Here is a 25,921-nt window from a genome sequence, read left to right on the forward strand (position 1 = left end):
TGTAAATTAGGTGTAATAACCCTTTACTCGTTAATGCACTTCCAGAAATGCATTTAGAAACGGCAAACCCTTCTGATTTGATATAATTTCATATGAATTATTGATTATTTTTAATAATACTATGGGTTATTTTTGTGTATATATATATATATATATATATATATATATATATATATATATATACATATATACATATATGTTTCTTTGTTGTTGTTTTTTTCAATGCTTTTAGTTTATCTAACAGTTTGTATGTACTTTCATATGTTGTACTGTAAATGAAATTAAAAAAAAGAAACCGCAGTCTCTGGTCATCCAAGTCATTAAGTGGCGCTGTTAAGTAAACGTGAGGCCGCCTGAGACTACTGTCTCTGGTACTGCAGAGACATACTATTGCGCTGTGGACGCATCATTACTGCGGGTGGGCGGGGCTCAACATCCGGGAACTGCCGCTGACCCCAGACGCGACCCTGCAGGATCGCAAACATGACGGAGGTAAGCCAGCGAAATAAATATTCGATTCAATAAAAATTTGATTTGTTTATTAAATCAAATGTGCGCATCCTTGAAGTGTTATAACCAAAATATACGAATTAGAGTTACCGCTGATTGCATAGCTAGATAAAAGCCATTTCGCGACACCAACATGTTTGGAAAACTTCAGATTTAGCTAACGTTAGCTGTGCTAGCCCTGACGACAGAAAGACGCAGCGTTAGCAGCGCTACTTCGCGGTTTTAGTTTAAGAATACGTAACTATTCGCACTCACGTTTCATACTGTACTGGGGCGACACGTTCACACGTTGTTTTTGGTCATTATGTAGCAGGCTCTTGATACCAAGCGTAACTTAAACGCGTTAGCCAAATATTTAAAGGAGAATTAGCCTGCAACTTATAATTTGAGTTAGCCAGTGAAGAGCTTAAACACGGCGAGCGCTCGCCCTGTTGTGCTACGTAAATGTGACTGAGTACGGACGGCAAGAGAAGCTTTCACATCATAGTTCTGCTGTCCGTGAAATGTCTGCGCAGGAAGTGGTCACAGTTCTTCTTTGTTTCTTGTCTTGTTGAACTGCGGTCAGCTTTTTTTTAAATGGCTCAGGGTCGAGCGCGCTTTTTCTCAGCTCCCCTCTTATGTCCTCTTTCTCCTCGTTAAATTGTATCCCAATGTTTCCCCAGACTGTTTATACGAGGAGCCGTTTATAAACATGACTACATGACTTCTCAACAATTGTGACGAGAGCAGATTTGTGCAAAGCAAAACTATTTTTCTTTACACGTACGTTTATGGGGTTTCCGACATTTTAATTAGAGCTGCAGCTAACGATTATTTTCTTATTCGATCAATCGAGTACTCGTTTGGTCCGTAAATGTCAGTAAATGTTGACCAGTGGTTTTTCAAACCTCAAAATGATGAAGTTCTCAAATGTCTAGTTCTCTCCACAAAATATATTCCGGTTTAGTGATTTCTTTGTTTATATGAAGCAAAAAAAAGCAACAGAAAATAAGAAGCTTAAAATGTTATAATTATTTAAAAAACAAACTGATTATCGATTACAAAAAATAGTTGATGAATAATGTAGTTGCAGCTCTAATTTTGATTATGTTATTTGTATAGCCGTATGGGGTTCTCATGTTTACTTCTTCATTTACATCATTTTAGTTTTATTCTTACATTTATTATATTTCATCTCCCATCTCTATCATTTCTGTATGAATTTATATCATATGAATAGGTAAACCAGCCATTTGATGAAGATATACAGTATTATGACACATGTATATCTCATGAATAGATAAACCAGCCATTTGATGAAGATATACAGTATTTTGACAAATTAATCCTATCTCGTTTGTCTTACTTGCATTTTAAACCCACAATTTGACAAAGACCCCTTTATGGGTTCCTATCTGGTCTCTATGAATGACTGTTTTATGTGGTGTCTAATTGTACATGTGATGACATGTTTGCTTCTGAAGCAGTTCTTAAACTTAATTCTTATCCCCGTTTTTTGTTTTCCAGCCCTCCCTCGAGAATTCGAGCCCAGGTACATGTTGTTCTTAAATTTGAAACTTGTTTTACATAATTGTTCAAATAATCATTAAATAAATAAAAATGTTAAGCAAACGCAATAACAGAAATATATTGTCCATCATTTTCTTGTAGTTTGTGTAACCATTTAGGGTTCCAAATAATGTTACAAAATTCTCAATTATAATTTAAAATCAAGAGAGTTTGGGGAATGCAGTAAAACACTAAGTATTAGTGCCTTCTGATAATGCCTAAACATTTTAAATGAAAATACACTTTAATTGATAGTCTTTTTCCTGGATTTGTAATAACATGTGTTCCTTGTCATATTCTTTAATGAACATAAATGGCATTTTAATAGTTTAAAAGCGTGTCATTTACTACGCTCATATAAGCTCATATACTCTAAATTTACAGCCTGTCTTTAAATTTTGGGCGTATTTTTCTAGGAGGTTCAGCAGGTACAGATGACCGTGATTTCGACCCATCGGTAGAAATGCTTGTCCATGACTTTGATGATGAGCGCACCCTGGAGGAAGAGGAAATGATGGAAGCAGCAGATGAGACCAACGTCAATGAGATTGAAGATCTTGCACGGGTTTGTTTCAGGTTTTCAGCACGTCCGTTTTTTTCAGCCCCATGTCCTTTTTACGGTTCATTGTGAAGTGTCATTTTTCATTTGTAACAGGAGGGAGAGATGCCCATTCATGAGCTCCTGAGTCTGTACGGTTATGGCGGTGGATCAACAGCAGATGAGGACGAAGAGGAGGAAGAGGAGCCAGAGGAAGAAGAGGATGACGATGAGGAGGAGGATGAAGAAGAGGATCTTGACAATGATGAAAGTAGCAGGAGCACTGGCGAGTTGAAGAGGAATGAGGTGTGTTTGTGTTGACAATCATGCTCTTTTGGAAACGACTGACTCTTCGGTGTAATTTCAGCAGACTAAACATTTGTGATCATATGTGCATGTTTTAGGGTAAGAGTGTTAAGGACTCATCAGGACCTGGGAGTGAGACACAGGCAGCCCCTGAATCCCGCACACGTTCAGTCAGGTCCCTCGGCACAGTGGAACTTATTCGTGCTCAGAAGTTAATTTATTTTGAAAGTATGTTCCTCCTTCTTTTTGCCCCTTATGTTTTGTTCGTTGTTTTAAAAAAGCACAGTAGATCATTTTGTGCGATGCACCTCATTAAAATGGTTTCACGTATTTTCAGACAATAATGACGCAGAGGAGGAGTCGGATGAAGATGAGGACTATGTTCCATCAGAAGACTGGAAAAAGGTATGCAAGAGCATCATGTAATCTGTCAGTCTTGAACATGTGCTGTTAGGTTAAATAGGATTTTTACAACACTGGAAAATGCATTTGTTATACTTTACCTATGAAAGTGTGGTTTCTTCAAATGCTGACTAGGGTTTTGCTTGACTGGCTTCAAACCTGACCTAACAGGATAAAAGGTAGATATAGCTGGCGAGACGAGGAATGTGTGGACTGATGAGAAAACCACAACATTCTCCCACTTAGTGCAAGAAATACATTTTACTACAATAATAAATTGTAGCAGCAATGAAATGCCACCATATATCACCAGCTGCTGGCGCTTATCGTCAACTTGCACCTACGTATCCTTCTGTCATGTCATAGACTTTGGAGCCACCCACTGCTTTTCTCAGTGATCTAACAGTTGATTAAAACCTACATCCACATTTTTCTTTACCAAGTCTTTAAAATTTTATTTTAATGGGAACTCCTAAAATAAACCTATTTCAGGGAAAACACAGAAATGTTCAGATCCATGTTAGATTATGGGGTAATTTATGTGTAATTGTATTCAGTTTAAACCGTGTGTTTATTCCCAACAGGAAATTATGGTGGGTTCTATGTACCAGGCAGAAACCCCCATTGGCCTGTGTAAATATAAAGAAAACGAAAAAGGTGAGATAGTTGTTCTGCTGATCATTCTATTCACAGCTGCATAAAATATTACCATTGTGGATTACACAGATTACACAAGGCATAGAGATCGTAAACATAGTATGCCGTTGGTATAATAAGGATAATGTCTATTCTGCTGTTTGTGAATTTGTCCTGCAGTTTATGAAAATGATGACCAGTTATTGTGGAACCCAGAGAGTCTACCTGAAGGCAAAGTAGTGGAGTTTTTGACGGAGGCGTCAAGGCGAACAGGAGATGAGAAGGGAGTGGATGCTATTCCAGAGGGATCTCATATCAAAGACAACGAACAAGTGAGACGAATGCACCTGTAGTATGTAGAAGACATGGCTGCCTGTTGCCTATGTTCTCATTGTCATGAAAATACCAACATATTAATCCCTTATGGGGCTTTTTTAATTTAGCAAAAGCCTGGTTTAACATATTCCTCTGTGCCATATAGCTTCAGAGCAATTAGCACTGATCAGTGATGCAAGGGGTGATCTGTTTCTTCGTTTCAGTGAACACTGTCATTGTTGTCTATTTTGAATTGATCACAACCAGTTGCTGCTGATGAGAAATGAACTATAAGCACGTTAAAAATGCATAATGGAGCTGAGAACAAGAGACAGGCTGGAGACTTAATATTTTAACATGTATGTAATGGAAACATGTTTGATTGTCTGTTTCCCTGCAGGCACTATATGAACTAGTGAAATGTGACTTTGACACAGAGGAAGCTTTAAGAAGACTTAGATTTAATGTGAAAGCAGCCAGAGGTAAGACAACTCAAACGGCTTTTCACATTTTCTCCTCTTATCTTCTCCTCTTGTTTTCTCACATACAAAATTACTGATCTGCGGTTCTGTTGCAGGCTATACTAATTGTGATTATACCTTTTAAACCACTGTAATACAGCTGTAACAATAACGTTTATGTCATTTGTAACAGAGGAGCTGTCTGTCTGGACTGAGGAGGAATGTAGAAACTTTGAACAAGGACTAAAAGCATATGGGAAAGATTTCCATTTAATACAGGCCAATAAGGTAAGACAAGTGTTAAAAAGCTCATTCAGATTAATATTGATAAAATTAATATAAGTTGTTGTTGCATGAATAAAAAAATTAATCTTGATGTGTTTGCTATGTGGCCATTTAAAACTTGCTGCACGTTTAGACTAATCTTTACAGTCTTTATTTTACTTTCTATGACTTTTGTCCTAAAGAGTCATTTGATTTGTCAATTTTTGAAGTTGTGTTGAATCATCTCCTCAGATGATGGTAATAATGGTCATTTCATGTCTGCTGAATTAAATCTTTCAGGTGAGAACTAGGTCTGTAGGAGAATGTGTGGCCTTTTATTACATGTGGAAGAAGTCTGAGCGTTATGATTTCTTTGCACAGCAAACCAGACTTGGGAAAAGGAAATACAACCTTCACCCTGGTGTCACGTAAGTTTTATTTATTTATTTATTCTTATATGTGCAGTTGTGAAAGATGTGTATTGTTAATGTAAAAATGATGGAATTCCTGTTTTGTGTTGGTGGACTGCTAAAAGAAATGAAGGGAACACTTAATCATCACAGTCTGATTGTATGTGTGATTTTGAATTCAGTCTTTAATGGGTTGGTGATTTTGTTTTTAATTGATGGATGTTACATTTATATTGTCGTCATTAAATAATTCAAGTTATATCAGCAAAGATTTTTAGTTGAAACATAAGTTTTTATTTGTGATTTAGGCGTTCCCTTCATTTTATTTGAACAGTATAGTTATATGTTGTTTGGAGTTTTACTAACATCAAAAGCACCATCGCATATCAAACATATTATTATATAAACAGACTCTCATTTAAATGTTTTATGACGCTATGTAAACCAGTTCTGTTCATATTTGCAAGTTTTTGTACAATTTCTAAAGTGGTGGATGAATTATGTTCAGTGTTGTTGCATTGTGCGTAAAAAGGCACCAGAGTCTAATATAACTAATAATCTAATATAATTTCATTTTATGTCAAAATGGATAAATGAGTAAAAAAATACAGAGTACAGTACGACATGCAGACATACCTGTGGTCACTGCATCACAACATCAGGGGTTGAGGTGATGTGTAACAGTCTGTGTCCTGCTGTGTGTCATCAGAGACTACATGGACAGATTACTGGATGAGACGGAGAGCGCAACATCCAGCAGAGCGGCGTCGCCTCCTCCCACTACGTCCAGCAGCAGCGCCAGTCACTCTGAGAGGGAGGACAGCAGCAGTCAGAATGGTGAGCTGACACGTACTTTTATAATTACACGCACACACAGATGGCTATTTAAAAGGCTGTTAACGTTCAAATTTTAGAGAGAATTCACAATTTACAATTTCATGAATTCTGTTTACTTTTGGAGGGAAATGGACATTAAAGTTCAGCACATATGAGTGGACAGTGTGGTTGGCAGCTGTCCACTAGGAGCCTGTTCGTAAAACATGGCACAGGCCAAATTGTGGTTCTGGAGGCTTCAGAATGAGAGTTTAGATTCTTATTGTTGTTCGTGCTACACTGAGGGTGATGCAGTTCTGGAAGCAGCAGAAGCAGCAGCAGCAGAAATGTAAAATACTGCACTGCCTCTCGTGCCGCTAGCAGCTTCATTGTCAATAAGGGGCTGTAGGCAGTTGCAAAGTTGCATTACATTTCTTACGCTGCAGGACAAATGATATTTAATGAATTATCCAGCAATATCTCTATGAACAGCAAAGTTAGAAGTGTAATAACTGTAAATATGTGTAACTTTATCAACAGTTTCAATGGGACACTTCTGCAACTTTTGGCATTTGTACGATCTCAATTTTCATCCTTCTTTTACAGGTATTGCAGGCCACAATTCCAGCAACCCGATGGATGGCCCTCAGTTCCCCCCGGCAAATCAAGTCAAAGTTGAGCCAGCTCAGACCAACGGTCCCTCCGTCCCTGTGGTAGAACCTCCTCCAGTTCCAGACAACAACTCCAACGGCTGCAGCCAGCCCACAGCACCAAGCCATGACAGAAACGGTTCTCTGGAGCCTCCGCTTGACCACAGAGACACGGTGGCGGTGACACACAGTGACAGGCCGGCCAAGGTGTGCAGGACGGAGGCAGAGCCTTTGGGCCAAAGTGAGGTGGAACCATCTAGAACCTCGGAGAACTGAAGGAGCCAGAGCCTGATGGTGTTCACTAATACATGCTTATATGGGGTGGACAAAAATGTCCCTATGTCAGGCTGACGAGCCCCTTTGGCCTGCGAGCACAGCGTCTCCTGAGAGCTAAGACTCACTCCAATAAGGTCAAAGGTTTGAAGAACGCAGTCTACCGATCTGCAGCCGGTCGTCCAGAAGGGACAGTGTACGTCCCTGTCCCCCGAACCCATCCGTACACTGACCGTCTGCAAAGCTCATCCCAAAGTTCCACAGCTCAATATCTCGTCTCATAGTTCACAATCTTTATTCCCTTTTCTGGAGACTTTCTGCCAAGAATTTCCTTTTTTTTCTATTTGTTCTCAAAGAAAAATGTGTCACCGGTGATATTTTTTTACACAAAGAAATATTTATATTTTTTAAACAAAGGAAATCTATAATGGGTAATTACTGTTCAAGCCATTTGAGCATTTGATGAATCCGATGACTTTTTTTTTTAAAGAAAAACCAATAATGTGCTCAAGCTGTTGTCTTAAAGAGGCAAAATAGGACAGATAGGCTGGTGCTGTCGCTGGCTCACTTTAGTTGCACTTTGTACGTGTCTCATGGTTGGTCGATCAGGAGTGGTGACAAAAACCCAGCAGACTAAACATTTTCACTCCTTCATTTGTAACCCGGCTCTGGCCCTGTATCATGGCTGTTAGTCTATGATGAATAAACCCGTGGGTTTGTCTCCCTCAGCAGGTTTGTTTGTGTAAAGGAGCTGACATCAGTGATGTCCTGTACTATATAAGTCATGTAGAAGATTGCTGTATTTTTGGATTTTCATAGTCAGTGCTTTGCTCAACGCTTTGTTTCTACTAGACAGAATGTTCATGGTTTTTAATGTAAAGTTTGTATAGATTTCTTACCTTGAGCAGTTGGTAAATTTTTTTAATGTAACTGTATGTTTATCTCTGTATTTTCTGGTCTTCCGTGTTGGCTTTGCTTATTTGTCGAGAAACTCTTTTTGCCTGAGATGGATGTAATAAAGTAGCCATTCCTCTTTCCCTCTCTGTTTGGCAGCACTTCTCATTCCTGTGTGACCCTGCTTCTTCTGTGCATTAAAGGAAAAAGAAAATCCACATTCGTGGTTGAGTGTGCTGCTTATTGCTGCTTCATTTCAACCACGTTGTCTCCACAGTGAGTGGCTTCCGAGCTGTGAAAGAGACCCATGTTTTTTGTTCAGTTGCCGTGAAGCAGAACTCTTTTACTTTGTACTCAACATTCTCAAATTTAAGATAGGTTTGTCTCGGATAATGTTGATCCTTGTAGTTTCTCTCTCTTTAATCTCTGTTCTCTGTAAATAACAACATGAATAAAAATGAAGTATATTCCGAGACTGGCTATGAATGGAATAACATTGGCTTTATTTAATAAATGTATTACTGAAGTTGTCATAGTGTGAGTCTTGAGTATTGTTCAGTTCAGGTTTCCTACTTCAAGTTGTATACAGTAAAAGCACTTAGTGAGTGAACAATCAAAAACTGTTTTTAAAGCTATTATGTTATGCTTAAAGTGCTACTTTAAATGTGTAAAAAAAAAAAAAAAAAACTTACACTGAAAGATAAAAATATTTATTAATTTCTCAGATGTAAATGATTATAAAAGATTGTGTTTGAAAATATAAAATCATTTAAAAAATAATAATAAGGCACTTAATTACAATTGTAAGAACACTAATATTAGTGTTTCAGTAAAAATAGTTTTTACCCAACATCCCATTTCCCGTTTGTTTCATTATTAAAAAACACATGCTTAAAAATAGTGACATCCACATGTGATGATGCACAGATATAAAATGTGTTCAGGATGTCCTTCTGTGGGTGCAGAGTCGATATTTACGCCTTTTCTGTTCAAATCAGCACAGGAAACAAACATGTTGAACATGTACTCAAGTGAATAGTATTATCATTATTATTATTATGATTATTATTTTAACACTTCTTACTTGTTTGCTCATGTGTGAAAGTGATATAGGAGTACACCAGACTCCCAGCAATGCTGTGGGGGAAAAAAGGATTACCGAATCTGATACCAGACAGAAAATCTTCAACAAACATCCAAATAAACTGTCTTACCTAATGTTTAGACCAACGAAGTTAGTCCAGGTAAAAATGTAATCTCCACCAAACACCATCCCAATGTAGGTTACTAGAACATTCTGCATCAATCACACACACACACACACACACACACACAGAGAAGTCAGTTACGTTCATCTGCCTGCATGAATCTAAGGAGCCAGTAGAGTTCAGAGCATTTTGAAATGACCCACCTTAATACAGCCTATGATGGAGGTGGTGAGTGCTGAGTTGTACTGTGTGCACAGCATGATGGAGTACATGAGAACAAAGCTGTGCCACAGACAAAAGAAGACGAGTCAGATACTCACTCCGGTTTGTGTCTAATATCTGTTAATCGTAGGTGTTGGTTGGGATGGTTGCTGCTATATAAAGAAACGTGGCATATGTTGAGTGTGTCATTTACCCCATGACACAGGAGAGGACAAACTGTAGAAGGAACAACCGATCAGACCAACCAGGATACTCCCAGCCCTGCACACACACAAGTTTGTATTTCAAACCATCAGAACGGAGAAGAAAGGTGATTTGAATTCCTTTTTTTGTACATCATTTATTGTAAAGTATTAACGATTAATGGTCACAGAGAATAATAACAGCAAACACCATCACTCCAAAACAAGCAACAACCTTTTAGTAAAAGTAAACCTGATTTTATGGCTGCCTAATTGTCCATTTCAAGAGAACAGGGCTAATGAAATTTAACATACCTCAATTATGTCACATAAAAAAAAAATCTGTCTTACTTTTTCTAAATCCCCGGAATAGTAAGCATATGCCATCGTGGGGAAAATCATGATCAAAGCATTGTAGTAGAGAAGACCGTATTTTCCCAGCTCCTGTGGAAACAGCAGTACATGATGATGATGATGATGACGACGTGTGAACGACAGCGTAGAAGAAGAAGACGCATCACGTTTATGTGTTTATGTGTTAACGTGAACGGCACTGCTCACCCGAGAGTCCAGCTTCTTCTTCACATATGCTCCGTTAGCTGCTGTGAGTACGTTGTTCAGCATTATGAAAACGTATCCTTCAAGGTCAAAGGCTAAGTCAGCGCTACAAAACACGTGAAACGGGCTGGATGAGAACTACAAACACAAACTTCCTGCCAGGAAAGGTGACGGTGTCGTGTGCGGCTGTTACCTGGCCGCGATGAAGGCCCCAAAGATCATTGTGAACACGGTTGCTTTAATAGACGTGGAGAAGGTCTTTCTGTGGAGGAAGTCAAACGCACGGTACGTTTATTAAAAATCATTCATCAGCAACGTGTTTCGGATAAATGGAGTTTAACCTACTTCAGCAGGAGTCCCTCAAACATCATGGTGAGAAGAATACTGAACCTCCTCAGAACTGTAAACATAGGTAAACTAGAAAAGACATTTTATTCTTTTTTTTATAATAATAATAATAATAATAATAATAATAATAATTATTATTATTAATATTATATGTGATGATAATAATGGAAATAATAGGGTCTCACTTGAGTCGCTGCGTCCCAAACAGTCCTGATATTTGATTCCCGACATACAGTAAAGGCAGTGGGAACATCTGAAAAGTAGATGAACGGGAAATGTTAAAAGTAGAGTACGGTTATAGTTTTAAATATGGGACACATGTTCTGTGGGATCATATTTAACGATTCACTCCGCACCTTGCGTGGTATACTCAGATCCATATCTGGGAATGAGATAATGCCCAACATCTTCCCCATCCTCAGAACTACAACTGTAGCCAGCATCTGCAGAGGAGAGGAGAGGAGAGGGGAGGGGAGGGGAGGGGAGAGGAGAGGAGAGGAGAGGAGAGGAAACACTGGAGCGTTTCAGCGTTTGTTTTAGTGGACAGACAGGAAGTATTTCCACTTACCTGACCAATTCCAACACATGTTGACGATGGAAATCTGTGCAGACAATGAGGGAAAATTACCCTGTGCACGTACGTATGACCAAGTAGACCACATGCACCATTTCTCATATTATACACACAGTGCAGTGTTTACCAGGGCTGAGTATAGGCAAGAATCTGCCACTACAGAGCTGACGATACAAGACATTGTGATTTACTTTAGGGAAAACTGCAGTGGTAAAAATAACAATGTGTTATGAATTAACAATATATAGTTTTCTTTGTCTGGTAAGATTGGACTGGGACATCTGTATTGTCCCTGAGGGACATTTTGTTTGTAACAAAAGAGTAAACAATGCATAGAATATTCAATACAATGGATGTCATCATGATGATTAATGAGCCATGTGACCTAATGGCAACTAGAGCTAGTCTAAAAAAATAATTTGTCCTATCTATTTGATCATAGGCAACCTAGGCGACCTTCGCCCTCTGAGTAGCTGCAACTATAACTTAAAATTTAACTTGATGTTGACTCAATAAGAGATGAATAAACTTTTTTTTTTCCCTCAAAAAGAACAGTCTCTGGTTGGCTTTTTTTGGCACCATTTAAGGAACTTGTCAAGGTTAAAAAATAAAGAACATTTACTTATTGATACAGTGGCACAGCATTGCATACAGCAAATATTAGTGTATCAATATTTTCTCTGATTAATCTGTGCCCATGTTGTATTATGTTCTGGTTACACACTGTTTATAATGTATATATTATTCCGTTTTTGACATTTCTTATATTTTCCTTGTGTTTCCTAATAATAATATTTCTTATCTTTCATGCGTCACCGTGACACAGCACATTTCTCAATAATCTAAATTATGTAACTCTCTTCTAAAAGTCGACCTGTTTTACTTTACTTTCCTGACATGGACACACCTACTGTACACTGTGAAAACACACAATAAGGATTATGTAAAATAACTTAAACAATGAACCGTACGTGTATTCAAGTAGAACTGCATATTCTACACAGTCTGGAAGTTGAAAAGTGTACGTATTGCACATTCTATTGAGATACTTAGAAAAATATTTGTACTTTTTACTTTCAAGACTCTACTTAGTTTAAATGGTGTCATTTCAAAACATACGCTAACAATACAACAACAGTGAAGAAGCAACACTGTTCTTACACGTTTATACACTGAGAAAGGTTAAGTTAGATATACTTGAGTTGGTTGCATTTATGTAAATAAAGCGAGCTGTTGCTTGTACTTTGCACCTTTACCTGTAGCTGGTGAGGACGCTTTTGTTCACAACCACAATGAGGAATGAGCTAAATCCGTACAAAGCCGCAGCCACGAGTTTGACGAACAGAGCGGAGGACGCGTCAGACGCAGCGCCTTCCCTGGAGGTTTCCTCCGCTGACAGCGGTCTGTCCTCGGCTCCATGACGACGTTTCTGCAGCTGTGCCATCGAGTTATCTGCCCGCTTCCAACGGACCGACGTCTTCACGTCCCACTGCGCATGCGCTGAAGAGTCAACGACACAAACCAGGAAAAGCAGTCGGCGAAGGCGGAAATGCCAAGACGTGACTTATCTTAATGTACATACATCCTACAATCATTTTAGGATATTTCGATTATTTCTGGTCTAAAGCGGTTGTTTGCAGTTATAATAGACATACAAAGTAATACATTTGAATTACTTTTACCTTTGCGTTACCCTCATACGTGGGCGAACATTTATTTCGTCTATTTAATAGTTTCCGAAAAAACTCACCAAGGAAGCGACTGCACGATGCTTAAGTGGAAAACAACAATAAAGTTAAACATATACTATTCAAAAACTACACAAATTACTTAATTATTTTTTATTATATCGTTAATGTGTGTCTCAAAGATGTCAGTCTACCAACAACACTTGCTAGCTAGGGCTGATAAGTTTAAACATAGTATCATTTAAGTTAAGGCTGGATAACATTAAACTAGTTATGAAGTTGAATACAGGCTACCTACAAAAGAACACAAATGTAGCACAGCAATAAATATTGTTTATGAGTTTCAAACTCAGAAATTGAAGTTGTTGGTTTAACTCACGTACGCCACCTTGAGTCAAAACCCTTCTGGACAGTTTAGAGTCGATGACGAACAATCGGTGTGGCCCTGAAATCAGTACACCAGTGTGTATACATCAATGACGAGTCAGCAGCATATTTGTTTACACCTTTAAAATCACAGTATTGATTTTAAATACCCCAACAGCCACTGGCAGAGTACATGTAACACCTCCAAATCAATTTATTAGAACAGGGATGTTTGCAGAGAAAGTTTTATGTCATGTGGTTCAACAGTCCTACAAAGAAAACTGCTCCAGCCGCATGTGTCAGTGCATCACAGACGAGTCTTTGCAGCACAGAACATGTAAAGCTTTTAATTCACTCCCTAATGTCTTCAGAGTAACACCCCCCCCAAATGTGAATTATACCCTTTCATAAGCGCTCACTGGAAACACTGACACAGGTAGCTAAAAGCAACATTACCTTACGTTACATTCTGTAGCTTGTGATTGCTCCACAATGACTACCGGAATTTTTTTTTTTCAGACAAATTATGCATGGGTGCTGCTGCACTGACAAAATACTAAAAAGAACAAAACAAAACAAAAAAAAACAATAAAACAGCAATTATGATTCACAGAAGGGGAAGTAAACAAATCTTAAGAGGACTGGTGCTGATATAACCGAGTGCTTTGAGATCTGAAAGATATTACAGATTCTTTAAGAGCTAGATATGTCCATGGTCTACCCATTATTCTCACCGCGGTTTCAACAATCACTTCTCAAAAGACAGAAGGAACTGCATCAGGCGAGAACTTGCAGTCTACCATTTGAAAAAAAAACGCAAGTTCGTAGCAGAGGGACACTTAAATCCTAAGTAACTAGCTGTCTAAATTCACACATTCATCCTCACACTTTCACTTGCACACACGCAAACACACAATCCTGCCTAAACACAGTCATACTTAACAAGAAAATACAATATTCGCTTAGTGGTCCTTAAGTTACAAGAAGTACAGTCTTTATGACCTAGCAGGACCAGCCTAAAGATATACACTGGGCCCCAGGAAACCCTGAAAACAAAGGTAGCACATCTGGATCAGGGAATAGAAAGCATTACTAACCCACTGGTCCACCAAAAAAAAGGCAAGCTATCAAAAAAACAAAAACAAAAGAGGCATTTACTTTCACTGCACAACAAGCAGAAAAATACCAAACATTAGTACTAAGCCTCTTTGCCTAGTTACCCATCCTGAATTTGTGACTTGCAAAATGGATGGGTAGTCAGGATCGGACTAATTACACTTCAAATGGGTGTTAAGCCATATTTCCGATATCTAGTACAAGATTTCTATGTAGTGAAATACTACCACATCAGCAGTGTGTATTACTGGATAACAAAACCAGCAGTAGAAAGTCTTTTTTTTTAAGATGACCCCATAATACTGCACTGAAGTCAAGGTGGAAAAAACATAACAAAAGCTTCAGGGGAAGAGATAACACACACTTCAACCTAATCGCAGAAATGCATCAATTCAAGCAGCACAAAAAATATCAATGGAGTATGCATAATCTCTGAAAAAAAAAAGAAAAAAGTATGAAAACATCCCTGCTTTCATGTTCCTAAATACAAAACTTCAGTGTAACAAGAGGTCCTTTTTCTCTGCCATTTTGTCTTTTCTTCTCCTTTAAAACAGGTAAAATTTAAGTCCTCTGTTGGTGTGGGTGGTATGGGATGACAGTCTTTTTTTTTTTTTTTGTCATTAAAATCTTTTTTTTTTCTGTTTTCTTATATACTTGGAAGATGTGGTAAGCATGCAAGCCTCGTAGAGGAGGGGCCCGGAGGGGCTGATGGGTGGGCTGGTGGTGGAAATGAGCCTTTAGGCCAGAGCTGGGAAAGCTTCAGGATCATCCACGTTGGGGACTGACGCTCCACTTGCCTGGAGGAGAAATGCACGACATAGAGACATGGTTAACTGACCAATGGATCACACTGTGTTTAACACAAAGAGTCAGTCAGCTTCACAGGAGCCTATGGTTTTTCTGGCCTGTATTATAATGTTGAGTGACATAATTAATACATTTTGGAAACCTTAATCCTTCTGTTACCGTCCTGTTGTCAGGACTTGGCATGCGTTCTCATTACCGTAACTCCTAGACTAGAAAATAAAAAAAAACTATGGACTGGCGATACCGGAAAGCAGACAAATAGCTTTCCGCCCATATACTTGTCATTATGGTAGCCCTCAGGACAGACAAGATTCACCAGCGGGTCACACGTTATATAACTGCCATTTATTAAATTGAAAGTTATCTTGGAAAAAGGGGCAGAAGCACTCACTCATTGAACATTTTTGACAATTTTACAACCATAAAATCAAAATAAATCCAGGCGGCCTGATTATCATGATGGTCATAAGAGGGTTAAAGAACACCTTCCTCGCATGATCGCATGACCTGTTGGTTTGTTGTGTCACAGGCACCGTCACATTTTGTCGTGCAAAAACACTTTCTTATATATAATAAATGTTGCAACACTGCATAAGCTTATTGAAGCAGTGTCACTGCAGCTTTCAAAACGACGACATGCAGGGTGGACATGACTCGGCCTAGTTACTACACACATATACATCACCACTGTTATGAGGTCAGTCTGTGACTTTTCCATGACGGAGCATGTGCTCAGTGTTGTTATTTCAGGGCCTCTGTGGTCCACTACAGGTTTTCCGTGTCAGTGATTTTACAGCCAGTGTTTAGTCAGTGAGCTAAATCCAGAATGAGAGACACTAAACCCTTGTTGTCACAGCGTTTATTGTTACCTTTTCAGACCGTCCTCCCCCGCGTGTCGTCCTGCTGCCTCCCCCACCGCGGCCTCCCCTGCCTCCACGTGCTCCCCCGCGCCCGCGGCCAGGGCGGCCCAAGTCTCCGAAGTTGATCTCCAACTGAGATGTGATGTCGTTGGCTGGTTTGCGGAAATGGTGGTCACTGGACTCATCAGTAGGGCCGTGTGGCTGAGAACAGAAGATGTACAGATATGTTTTTAGGAGGTGAATGAACAAGTGTGGGTGTTTTTACTCTTAATCGTGTGCGGTTTCATAGACGGTGTGAATGCGAGAGCTGCAGGCACCTTCTGGAACACCAAGTTGGAGTCTGCTTCTGTTTCTGGGGGGTCAATCAAAGCACCAACAGGCCTCTGAAAGTGGAACACAGGAAGTATTAATACAAAGGTGTTGATCCCCCATAGGAAAAATGTGGAAATGGAAGCTATAGAACTGAAATCTATAAGCTGAAGATAGGGTTGTTGTCACAACTTTATATACGGGTCCTTGTTTTCCACAAAGTGCACAAACGAGCATCTGTTTCCAAAAGTTCATCTTCCCTTTTTTTCATTGTGGTCCAAAACTTTTGGAATGATAATAAAAAAAAGGGTAAAAATGTAAACAAAGTGACGATAGCATTGAATAAGGTTTTCTGTTTCACATTAAAAGGACAAACCTCCGCACTCACATCTTCGCTCTTGGACTTGTGCAGCACGTATCCTTTCTTCCACTGGCTGTCGGCTCCCTCGTTGGGTTTACGGATGTTGAACTCCACCTTGGTGCGTGCCTTGTCCTGCATGGCCTTCCACTCGTCCAGGGTCATTTCTTTGGGGCCTTCGGTTTTCACTTCTTCGACCTCGTTCTCCCTGGAAAGCCAGCGCACAGCAACAAAGCAAACGTTAACTTTAAACTGCAGATCCTCTTTGCTCTATGCCTGCGCTCTAATCCTGAGAAACAATGTTTATCCCAACAGCTGTGTGAGACAAATACACATGCAGACACACCAAGTTTATGATGTACTGGAGCTTCAAACAGATTGTTAACATCTAAATATCACTTTGGACAGGAGATGGATACTCACTTATTCTCAGAGCCAGCAGGTGCATTTTCCTCTCCCTCTGTGGTCGTTTCAGGAGCAGGAGTCTGTTCAACCTCGCTGGGAACAAAAACATAAGGACACCTTGTCAGGGAGTTGCACCACCTCTGCTTAAATCTCGCACAGGGAGTCTTATTTCTAGATAAACCTAAAACAAACTCTGCACCTTTCTAAACTGAGAGAAAAGCAGAAACACACAGAAGTAGATTTGTTTAGCATGACCAAATTAAGGGTTTCTTTTGCCTTTTTATAGTTTTTCTTCAACGTTGCTACATTTCAAGACACCACAAATATAGAATGCGCAGTAGACTTAGCACAACTATTACTGGAACTGATCCCTAATCAATATCTCAGTGATGTCACCGGTCCACATTGCATACGCTGATGTTTTTATATGTAGCTGTGGGAGAAATACAGTACTGAGCAAAAGTCTGAGGCCACCGCGTTAGATTTGCTGATTTAGCAAAGCTATAATGACCATACAGTATACTCATTTCTCAATCACTTCATTGGAACACATCCAGAAAACATGGGAAAGCGGGGTCAGGTTACGTGAATGAATGAAATGGATGAGGTATCAGAATTGGATCATCCCTGAAAACTGTGGACATCTGCTTGCTGTAGTCCTCACACGGTAAGCTCAGTCTGAATATCACATGTGCATCTTTATTCTGCAGACAGTGAACATGATAAACAGGTCACGTGTCTCTCTGAGAGAACTTACCTCACTTCATCCTTCACGTTGCCCCAGTTGTGCGAGCCACTGCCACTGCGCTTCTCCTCGCTTTTCAGATTGCTGCAGCAAGAACAGAATTCACACACACACACACACACACACACATTGATGAATGCACTGCAAAAATATTCTTGTACACAATGGGAGTAACTCTGAAAACCAACAACATTCCACTAACATGTAGTGAAAAGTAGGTTAGTGTACATGACACCTTGGGGGAAAAAAGTTTATTTTTTATATTTATATAATTTTTTCTTTATATAACACAAAGTGCAAGTACAGTATTTGTAAAACTCCCAAATATTTTTGTTAAGTCAGTGAGTCTTCATTTATAAATCAAAACAGCATCACCCAGTTTTAATTCGACTTCTCAAAATCTCAACAATGTGTCTTTGAACAACAGTCAATTCTATTTTGGGACTCACTGGGCTGCTAAAGGCCTCACTTCAGGACTGACTCACGATTTGTCACTGCCGCTGTGCCTCTCGAAGTCTCGTTTCCCACGGGATTCAAAGTCTCCTCTGCCCATGCCCCGTCCTCTTCCACCACGCCCACCTCGGCCGCCACCACGCCCTCGCGGGGGCCGGTCTCCAGAAGGCCTGATGGACAAAAAAAGAAAACCTCTGTCAACCCTGATCCAATCATATGTGTGCAAATAATAATCTACTGTCTGTGATTTGGCTTTAGCCTGCACTACAATGACATACATTTATAAAACAAAAATCCAATAAGGAACATCTTCCTTCACGAGAAATCAGGAAACAAATACTACATACATAAAAATGTATAATGGATTACTGAATGACATCACACTCCTGTCACTGATCCATGTACTTGTATGAAATGCTAAATACAGTCACTATTCACGACCTGTTAACTCTTTCTGTAAGCTCCTAACTTCAGGATGTCCTGTAGCATTCACAATAATCATGTGGTGATTACGAGTTCCCCTTGAATCCCCTTGAATAGACACAGTGAGTGAAGAGGTGCTCCACAGTAGTAGAAAGAAGTTGAAAGCATCCGGCTAAAGGAAACTCAATGGATTTACTTCCAAAAAAAAGTTTGGTCTTAGGCTCAAAGGGCTTCAGACAAGGATGGAGATAATACTGGCCTAAAACATCCGTGATAGAGGAAGCCCTTCTCCCCTGAACTTTATCACTTGCAAACACACTTGTTTGCAAATACTTGAGCTATGATATTGCGATTAAGTGAGCTGAGATTATATCAGTAGCTGCAAACTGCTCCTGTCGTTGCACCAGACAGTCTTGTGATTGTCAGCACAATTAAATAAGATTACCAGCCTTCATCACAGATACGCACTTGTCTACCGAGAACTCTCCACCTCCCTCAGGCTTGTCCTCAGCGGGCTTCTCGAAACGGCGCTCTCGGGGAGGTCTCCTGTCTGGCCTCTTGTCTGCAGATCGCCCTTCACCCTGCCCGCCCTGGTGCTGGGAACCAGGCTGGCCCTGCTGGTCCGGTCTCCGACCCACTCGTCTGATTCCTGCATATCAAAAGAGCAAAACAATAAACCTGGTTTTTCAATTGCAGTTTGCAAGTTTGACACCGTTTGCTTGAAAAGGATGTTATTTACGATCCACATGATCGACTCGTCACCTCCTCTTAGCAGCTTTAACACCAGCAACTGCTTCACACTTGATTCACAGTGGGATTGTTTTCATAAATCCAGGTCAACAGTCATCAAACTATTTACATTGAGGAGAGTTCAAGAGTCATTTGTAAACCATTTCCAAATGTTTCTGTGAAGTCATAAACACTATACATATTTTTCCAGTTCATTGGCAGAAAAGTGCTTGATCAGGACACTTATTTGAAGTTATAGGAAATAAACGCAACGCCAATGGCCTGAGAAAGACTGTTTTGTACTTTAGGAGTTAAAAACATTGCAATTCGTTGACGCTTTAACATGACACTGCTTTTCTATGTGTAATATACTTTACAAGTATCAGAATGGACAACGCAACAGCATCACATACTATTGAAAGAGGAGTACATATATATCTTTAACCACTTCTTCATGTCTGATAACAATATCAAATAACAATATCAAATATATATAATAAAAACAATATGCTTCAACTGTGTAATTAAATATTCTATTCTCGTTAAGAAGGACATTAAACAGTGTAAGATAAAGTGCTGTTGTGGCTATTTGTTTACATTGTGGCAGGACGTATTTATGTGATATTTGGGGCTTTTTGGATCATATTGCATGATGTGTTTTTCTTTCTGTGGTATTTGATCTGGAGAGCTGATATAAGTATCAGCCCAATACAGAGTGCACTGCATATTCTGACTAAAAGTAAAAAAGGATGGATATGACTAAAATGAATCGCTTTGTCAAAGGTAAATTATATTAGGAAATAAATGCCTCACAACTGAACAGTGGGAATACCAGGTGAAAGCCTGCTGCTGCCAGTGGAGCTGCTGGAGCGTCAGCATCATCCACCGGCAGCAACAACATTACACCTTCCTAACTGAATGATCGTGAAAACATTTCTGCGACACAACAGTGGCTCGTTTACACCTGAACGTGACTGTGTCTCCTCTGAGCTGCTGCTGCTGCTGCTGTGAACACCTGCTCAGGCTGCTCCTGACTGTGTCTCCTCGGTGTGTGAGGAGCATCCACCGGTGTGTCCTCTAATAACAACAGGACAGGGTCCATGTTGACCTCACGCTGCGTTTGTTGAGCTACCTGCTAACAGACAGGGGCTGCACATGACAGTTCATGTGAAACAGAGGGAAAAAGGAACAAGAGCGAGAGAAAATGCAGATGTAAACAGCCTCTTACCCTCTTTCTTCAGGGGGACTGCGGGCTGCGACTCCTCCTTCTTGTCCAGCAGCGGGTTCTTCCTGTCCTTCTGTGACTCCTTCTTCGGCTGCTTGGCGGACTGAGCCGCGGTCTTGGTGGAGCCAGCGGCGGCCCCCTCCTTCTTCTTGTTCTCGGCGGCTTTCAGGATCTCGAACGGGTCCGACTCATCGTCTAATAACTGGTCGAACCGGTTGGTTACGACGCAGCCGAAGCCTTCCTGTAGGTGTCCGGGCATGATGGCGCCCCTTCAGCGGGATTCACCTCCGATTCTACGAGGCTTGATGCGAACAATTCGCTGGATGCTGCCACAAGATGGCTGGGAGAGTTGCACCTTCTCTTCCGGCGCAAACACCATCATCCGGGACATCGAGAGCGCGGACCAATGTGAGCACGCGGCGGCTGTATTGTTGTTTATTTACGTTATGTAACATCAGTTCTCGTGTTCTCTGAATGTTTTATCAGACTTTATTTCCTTATTTACTTCTTTCATTTAGAATATATTATTAGATGTAGATACAACTACTGGCAGCATGTGTTTTTGTTTCCTGTCAGAAAATCATCATATTATGACTGATCACAGCTGATGTGTAGGTGTCCAGTCATTGAACATAAACAAGCTTAGCTGTTATCTACACTACACTACACTAATGGTGAGACATCTGCTGGTATTAACCTCACATGACACCAACATCATTATTTGTAAAACTATAAAAGAAAGTAGTTCTTTTTAAATCTATTAAAAATGCTTCTCTCTTCTTTAGTGTAACTGTTATTAAATATCTATTCATATCCTGCACTTGTACCTATACTAGCCTGCTCGTAGTAACACTGAGACTGATTAATCTTTCTTACATTTTAAGGCAATTTTGTCAATGACGACCCTTTTAGATAGAAAATAGAATGCACATTTCTAATACTAATGGGGCCTTTGCATTGAGCGGTTAAAACACTGTTGTAACTGATCACATTAACAACGGCTCTGTTCAGTTCATGTGAAACCTGAAACTGAGGAAGCTAAATGGGACGCATCCATAATGTATTTGATTATTTACACCTGTGATTGTCCTACTGTGAACCGTCAGAATGGCTGCCATACATGCACAGGTGCAACCAAAATAACAGGAGTTAAGGAGTTGCCATGGCCCTCAGACAACATTTCATCAGACAGTTACTTGAGGGCTGGGCGACATATTGAGTCATTCGTATTTGTAGTTTAGGAGGATTTATTTTTTTAATGAAAATCATTTTTTACTTTTAACTTCCACCACCGATGCTCCCCGTGGGCTTCTTTAATAAGATCCCTGGAAGCTGGGACATTCCAGATCGTTTGAAGCCAGTAGAAAGCTTATAAAGTTATAATTTTGTTGTTGTTCACAATGACAGGGCCAAATCTATTTTTAAGGCTTTTTTTGTTGTACTTAAACTAAAAGGGGACATTTTGCTAAAATCCCACAAGGGTAATGAAAACTTATTTTTAAGCCAATATCACCCAGGTTTAAATAGTGTGGATGGTGGAGTTCATGTGAAGACTGATAATAACAACCCTTCCCTTTTAGTAGTACAAGTACAAGTTGCCAAAAAGGTTTTATTCATTGCTTCATTGCCATGTTACTTGTGTTCACATGATCAGTTTCATCAAATGCAGTAGCTCCATAAGGAGCTTTACTCTTGTAGCAAACATGACCTTGACCGAGGTAGGTTATAATTATGGTCATTTCATTCACGCGGAGGAAACACACACACACACACACATTCCAGTGAAACAGGTGTGACGAATGTAATCATGGTTACATCACAACCTGCACACGATCTATTTACTTTACAAAAGACAAACTATCTCACTGTGTTCTCTCTCTCTCACTCAGTTTCCTTCGCACTTCTTTCTCCAGTTTAAGAAGTTTTGAATATAGGGCATCAGACATTTCATCATCCATGTCCATCTGAAACATAAATGCAGACCTTTTATGTAAATGAAGCATTAGAAGCAGCAGACTTTAGCACAAAGTAGACTTGAGCAGTATCTTTGAGGGAACTATTGATCTCTTGTCACTCACTTGTCGAGGCTTAGTGTAGTTTTTTCCAAGTCCTGATGTTAAACTGTGATACTTTGCCCTTGCATCCAGAGACTCTGGCTTTTGAAGAAACAGCCAGTGCTGTGAAAAAGACCAGATCGGGAAAACTGTGCTTACAGTACAATCATTGGAGAGATATAAAACTCAACAGTGTTTGCTTATCATGAACAAAAATGGTAAAGGCTGACAACATACCAGTGCCTCTGATCCATTGTACGGTGTTAGTGTGAAGGTGTTAGTGAAGATCCTTATCTGTTTAGCACATCAGAAGAATATAATAAAGGATAATGAGACAGTTCATACATATTCAATTATATGTGACACAGACAAAGACAATGAATATATAAATACTAAAAAAAAAAAACAGCACTCACCAACCACATAATGGGCATGATGAGCGTCCAGAAGAAAGAGGGCAGGATGCCGTAGGTTAGATTAGTCATCACCAGTCCTGGACATATCACAGAGGAGAACAGCCCCTGTCACAAGAGCAGAAACAGAACTGTTTAAAAAGGAAAGGTCATTTATAATAAGGGGACAGATGTGGTTACAGCAGTGTGTGTGACAGACAAACCTGGCTGTTCTTGCGTCTGTTGAGTGCCAGGCTGAGCAGGTCTGAAGCGTACTTGGAGGAGCTGTAGGGCTCTGTGCCATTCCTGTGCTGCATGTCCTCTATGTTGAAGGCAGAGCGGCGGGCGTTGCTCGAGGAGGTCCACACAACCCTAGAACTGTTTTCTGTCAGACACAGCAGAGGCTCCAGCTCCCTGATCTGGAACACCGATGTCAGATATCAGACTACGAAGAATAAACTGTACATGAACTGTGCTACTTCACCATGTTGCCACAGTGTATTGCAATAAAATCATAATGTTATGTCACTTTATTGTAAGTTTAACCGCTAGATCTGGATGTTAATGTGTACCGTGTGAGGTTCATACCAGAAGAAAATGACCAAAGAGGTTGGTGGCGAAAACTTCCTGCAGTCCATCCGAGTTGAGACGATCCTGTTGTGTTAATAGTCCCTCTGCTGTCGCAAACATGTGGATGACATTTCTGTAGGGACAAGGTACACTTTTATGTAACAACACAGACGGAGACAAGCTACAGTGGTATTTGGACAGCTGACTAAGCAAACATCACATACATAAAAATAAAAACACACCATCGGTTTCGTGACATATCATCGTCCATCCTTGTGCAATATGATAATTGATAAACCAGGGCAAATATTGATTTTTTAATTAAGAAATGAAGGCTCTAAAGTAAACCAGTTGCCCCATCCACATTCACTAAATAGACTTTATGAACTTAGTTCTCTATGTTGTGAATAAATAGAGAAATCCTGCACTTATATATCATGATGTATCGCTATAGGATTGTCTTGCAGTATATGTATGTATTGCACATTGTATCGTATCATAAGGTACCCTGAGATTCCCAGCCCTAAAACACAGGAAGGAAAACTTAATGCAAGCCAAGAACTGGCTTTGAAAACTTACTTGGAGAACAGTCCCTTGAAAAAAGCTCTAATATCCACTTGTGGATTTGGCATAATTCCTGCATTTAGATAGAGAAAGTCAATCCTGTTGTACCTATTAAAAAAACAAAACACAAATATGGCCCAAAGATTAAACAGCATTACTTTCATATTAACAGCTACTGAAGTCAGAAGCGAACAAAGAGCAATACCATGGAAACAACAGGTAAAAGGTTCAGAGTAACAAAGTCTCCTCACCTGGCCTTGACCTCATGAGCAGCCGTGAGGACTGACTGCACAGAGCCTACATCGAGTTGCAGCAGATCCACATGTGCATCAGGGTGTGAGGCGAGCAGGGTGGAGCGTGCGGCTTCGGCCCGCTGCAGGTTTCTGCAGGCCAGACACAGACGCAGCTGACTGTCCTGGGTCAGTAGCCTCTCACATAACGCCAGGCCAATGCCACTGCAGACACACAGAGAAACACAGTCATTCAATCATTTACACAAATATTTTCACATATAATTTACTCATCACTTTAAAATGCTGCCAGTCTATGTAAAATAAGATCAGATGTGCACATGACAAGTAAAAAAAACCCCACAACAACCTTGAATCCTTAGTACAGGTAATCCAACCGATAAATCGATTATCACGATAGTTGGCGATTCACTTAAAATGAATGCATTTACTTATAGAAATAGGGCCAGTACATATTATGTATTACATATGTAAATATGTCAGATTATATAGCCCAATGCTAGTTTCTGTCTGCAGTCCCTTGGCAGGTTGATGGAACATTAAAAAAAGACATTAACACAGAGATAATAAACAAAGACAGAGCAGGTGTAGAAAGATAAAACACAAACAGACAAGTCAACAGACGAGAGACAATGTGCTTGAGTCATTACACATTTTCCAAAGGTGCTATTAAAGTTCAGAGGAAAGTTACATTTCAAAATGAGTAGGGTTCAGACGACCAGGAAAAGTTTGTGTATGTTAGTATGAGTGAAACTGTGGAACAGAGTGAATGTGGAATTAAAGAACATGAACCAATTAAAAAGGTATAAAGACATGATGTTCACACGGTACATAGAAGAGGGGTTGTCAAAACATGATGTAAACAGGGAGAAGTACACATTATGTGATGGAATGTTGTAGAAAGATGTAAACAGGAAGCAGTGTTGGTGAATTAATCCACGTTTCAAGGAGAAGGGGTGAGATTAAATAAGTATTAAACTTCTTCTCACTCCTTTTAAAGCATAAGAAACTAGTTAATGTGACTTTTAATAAAAACAAACCATTTCTCACATCATAATCGTGTTATTAACCATATTCATGAACCACAGTACGTATTTTTATGAGCTACAGACGCGAACACGTTAATTTCCTCAAGTGTTTAACGGTAACTTCGTGACAAACCCAACGTCTTTTCGATGTTATCGCGTGACTACGTGGACTCACCTGTTGGCTCCGGTGACGATGACCACTCTCTGCATTTCTGACCACAGCTGTAGACGCACTCAGCGGTAGAATAACTCCAGGGACCAGGTCAGAGTTTCTCCAGATAAACGTTCAGCCCATCGGCTGATTCCAGTCAGAGCTCAGCAGCCTATATGCTCGAGCCTGAGCGTGGTGTGATTGGATGTCAGCAAACAACCGGCCAATCGGCGGCCACAACGGAGAGAGAGGCGGTCCAAATTGCAAAATTTAAGACAAGCCGTTTAAAGTTACAACTTATTTTAAAACAATTAT

The 25,921-nt window shown here is 39.9% G+C and overlaps 4 protein-coding genes across 6 annotated transcripts; 1 reads left to right on the forward strand and 3 right to left on the reverse strand.

Moving 5' to 3' along the window:
• Nucleotides 1-417: 417 nt before the first annotated feature.
• mier1b (mesoderm induction early response 1b, transcriptional regulator) lies at nt 418-8,238 on the forward strand. Of its 2 annotated transcripts, none has more exons than XM_058644711.1 (13): nt 418-492; nt 2,017-2,041; nt 2,475-2,623; nt 2,714-2,902; nt 3,001-3,130; nt 3,240-3,307; nt 3,889-3,961; nt 4,121-4,272; nt 4,656-4,737; nt 4,910-5,004; nt 5,281-5,408; nt 6,100-6,227; nt 6,810-8,238. In XM_058644711.1, exons 1-13 carry the CDS (start codon nt 484-486, stop codon nt 7,127-7,129), a joined length of 1,548 nt encoding a protein of 515 aa, XP_058500694.1. In that variant the 5' UTR covers nt 418-483; the 3' UTR covers nt 7,130-8,238. The 2 variants fall into 2 exon arrangements, with proteins under 2 accessions (XP_058500694.1, XP_058501528.1); XM_058645545.1 differs by having other exon boundaries at nt 5,362-5,408.
• Nucleotides 8,239-8,500: 262 nt separating this feature from the next.
• LOC131471717 (UDP-N-acetylglucosamine/UDP-glucose/GDP-mannose transporter-like) lies at nt 8,501-12,620 on the reverse strand. Its single transcript, XM_058648831.1, has 13 exons — nt 12,369-12,620; nt 11,107-11,140; nt 10,895-10,981; nt 10,724-10,791; nt 10,536-10,607; nt 10,384-10,452; nt 10,194-10,296; nt 9,984-10,076; nt 9,644-9,711; nt 9,432-9,510; nt 9,235-9,317; nt 9,105-9,157; nt 8,501-9,005 (listed from the first exon to the last, which is right to left on the reverse strand). Exons 1-13 carry the CDS (start codon nt 12,554-12,556, stop codon nt 8,995-8,997), a joined length of 1,008 nt encoding a protein of 335 aa, XP_058504814.1. The 5' UTR covers nt 12,557-12,620; the 3' UTR covers nt 8,501-8,994.
• A 673-nt stretch (nt 12,621-13,293) lies between these two features.
• Nucleotides 13,294-21,255, reverse strand: serbp1b (SERPINE1 mRNA binding protein 1b). Of its 2 annotated transcripts, none has more exons than XM_058646765.1 (9): nt 20,600-21,255; nt 19,111-19,291; nt 18,252-18,389; nt 17,779-17,850; nt 17,040-17,114; nt 16,635-16,824; nt 16,267-16,332; nt 15,959-16,150; nt 13,294-15,079 (listed from the first exon to the last, which is right to left on the reverse strand). In XM_058646765.1, the coding sequence occupies exons 1-9, from the start codon at nt 20,853-20,855 to the stop codon at nt 15,020-15,022; spliced, it is 1,230 nt and encodes a 409-aa protein (XP_058502748.1). In that variant the 5' UTR covers nt 20,856-21,255; the 3' UTR covers nt 13,294-15,019. The 2 variants fall into 2 exon arrangements, with proteins under 2 accessions (XP_058502748.1, XP_058503597.1); XM_058647614.1 differs by having other exon boundaries at nt 16,647-16,824; nt 20,600-21,084.
• Nucleotides 21,256-22,185: 930 nt separating this feature from the next.
• LOC131472451 (3-keto-steroid reductase/17-beta-hydroxysteroid dehydrogenase 7-like) lies at nt 22,186-25,792 on the reverse strand. The gene is made up of 9 exons (XM_058650080.1): nt 25,631-25,792; nt 24,428-24,631; nt 24,192-24,284; nt 23,631-23,745; nt 23,267-23,461; nt 23,067-23,171; nt 22,888-22,944; nt 22,675-22,773; nt 22,186-22,560 (listed from the first exon to the last, which is right to left on the reverse strand). Exons 1-9 carry the CDS (start codon nt 25,663-25,665, stop codon nt 22,459-22,461), a joined length of 1,005 nt encoding a protein of 334 aa, XP_058506063.1. The 5' UTR covers nt 25,666-25,792; the 3' UTR covers nt 22,186-22,458.
• Nucleotides 25,793-25,921: the final 129 nt, after the last annotated feature.

Source organism: Solea solea, chromosome 1 (genome assembly GCF_958295425.1).
Source record: "Solea solea chromosome 1, fSolSol10.1, whole genome shotgun sequence".
NCBI lineage: Eukaryota > Metazoa > Chordata > Actinopteri > Pleuronectiformes > Soleidae > Solea > Solea solea.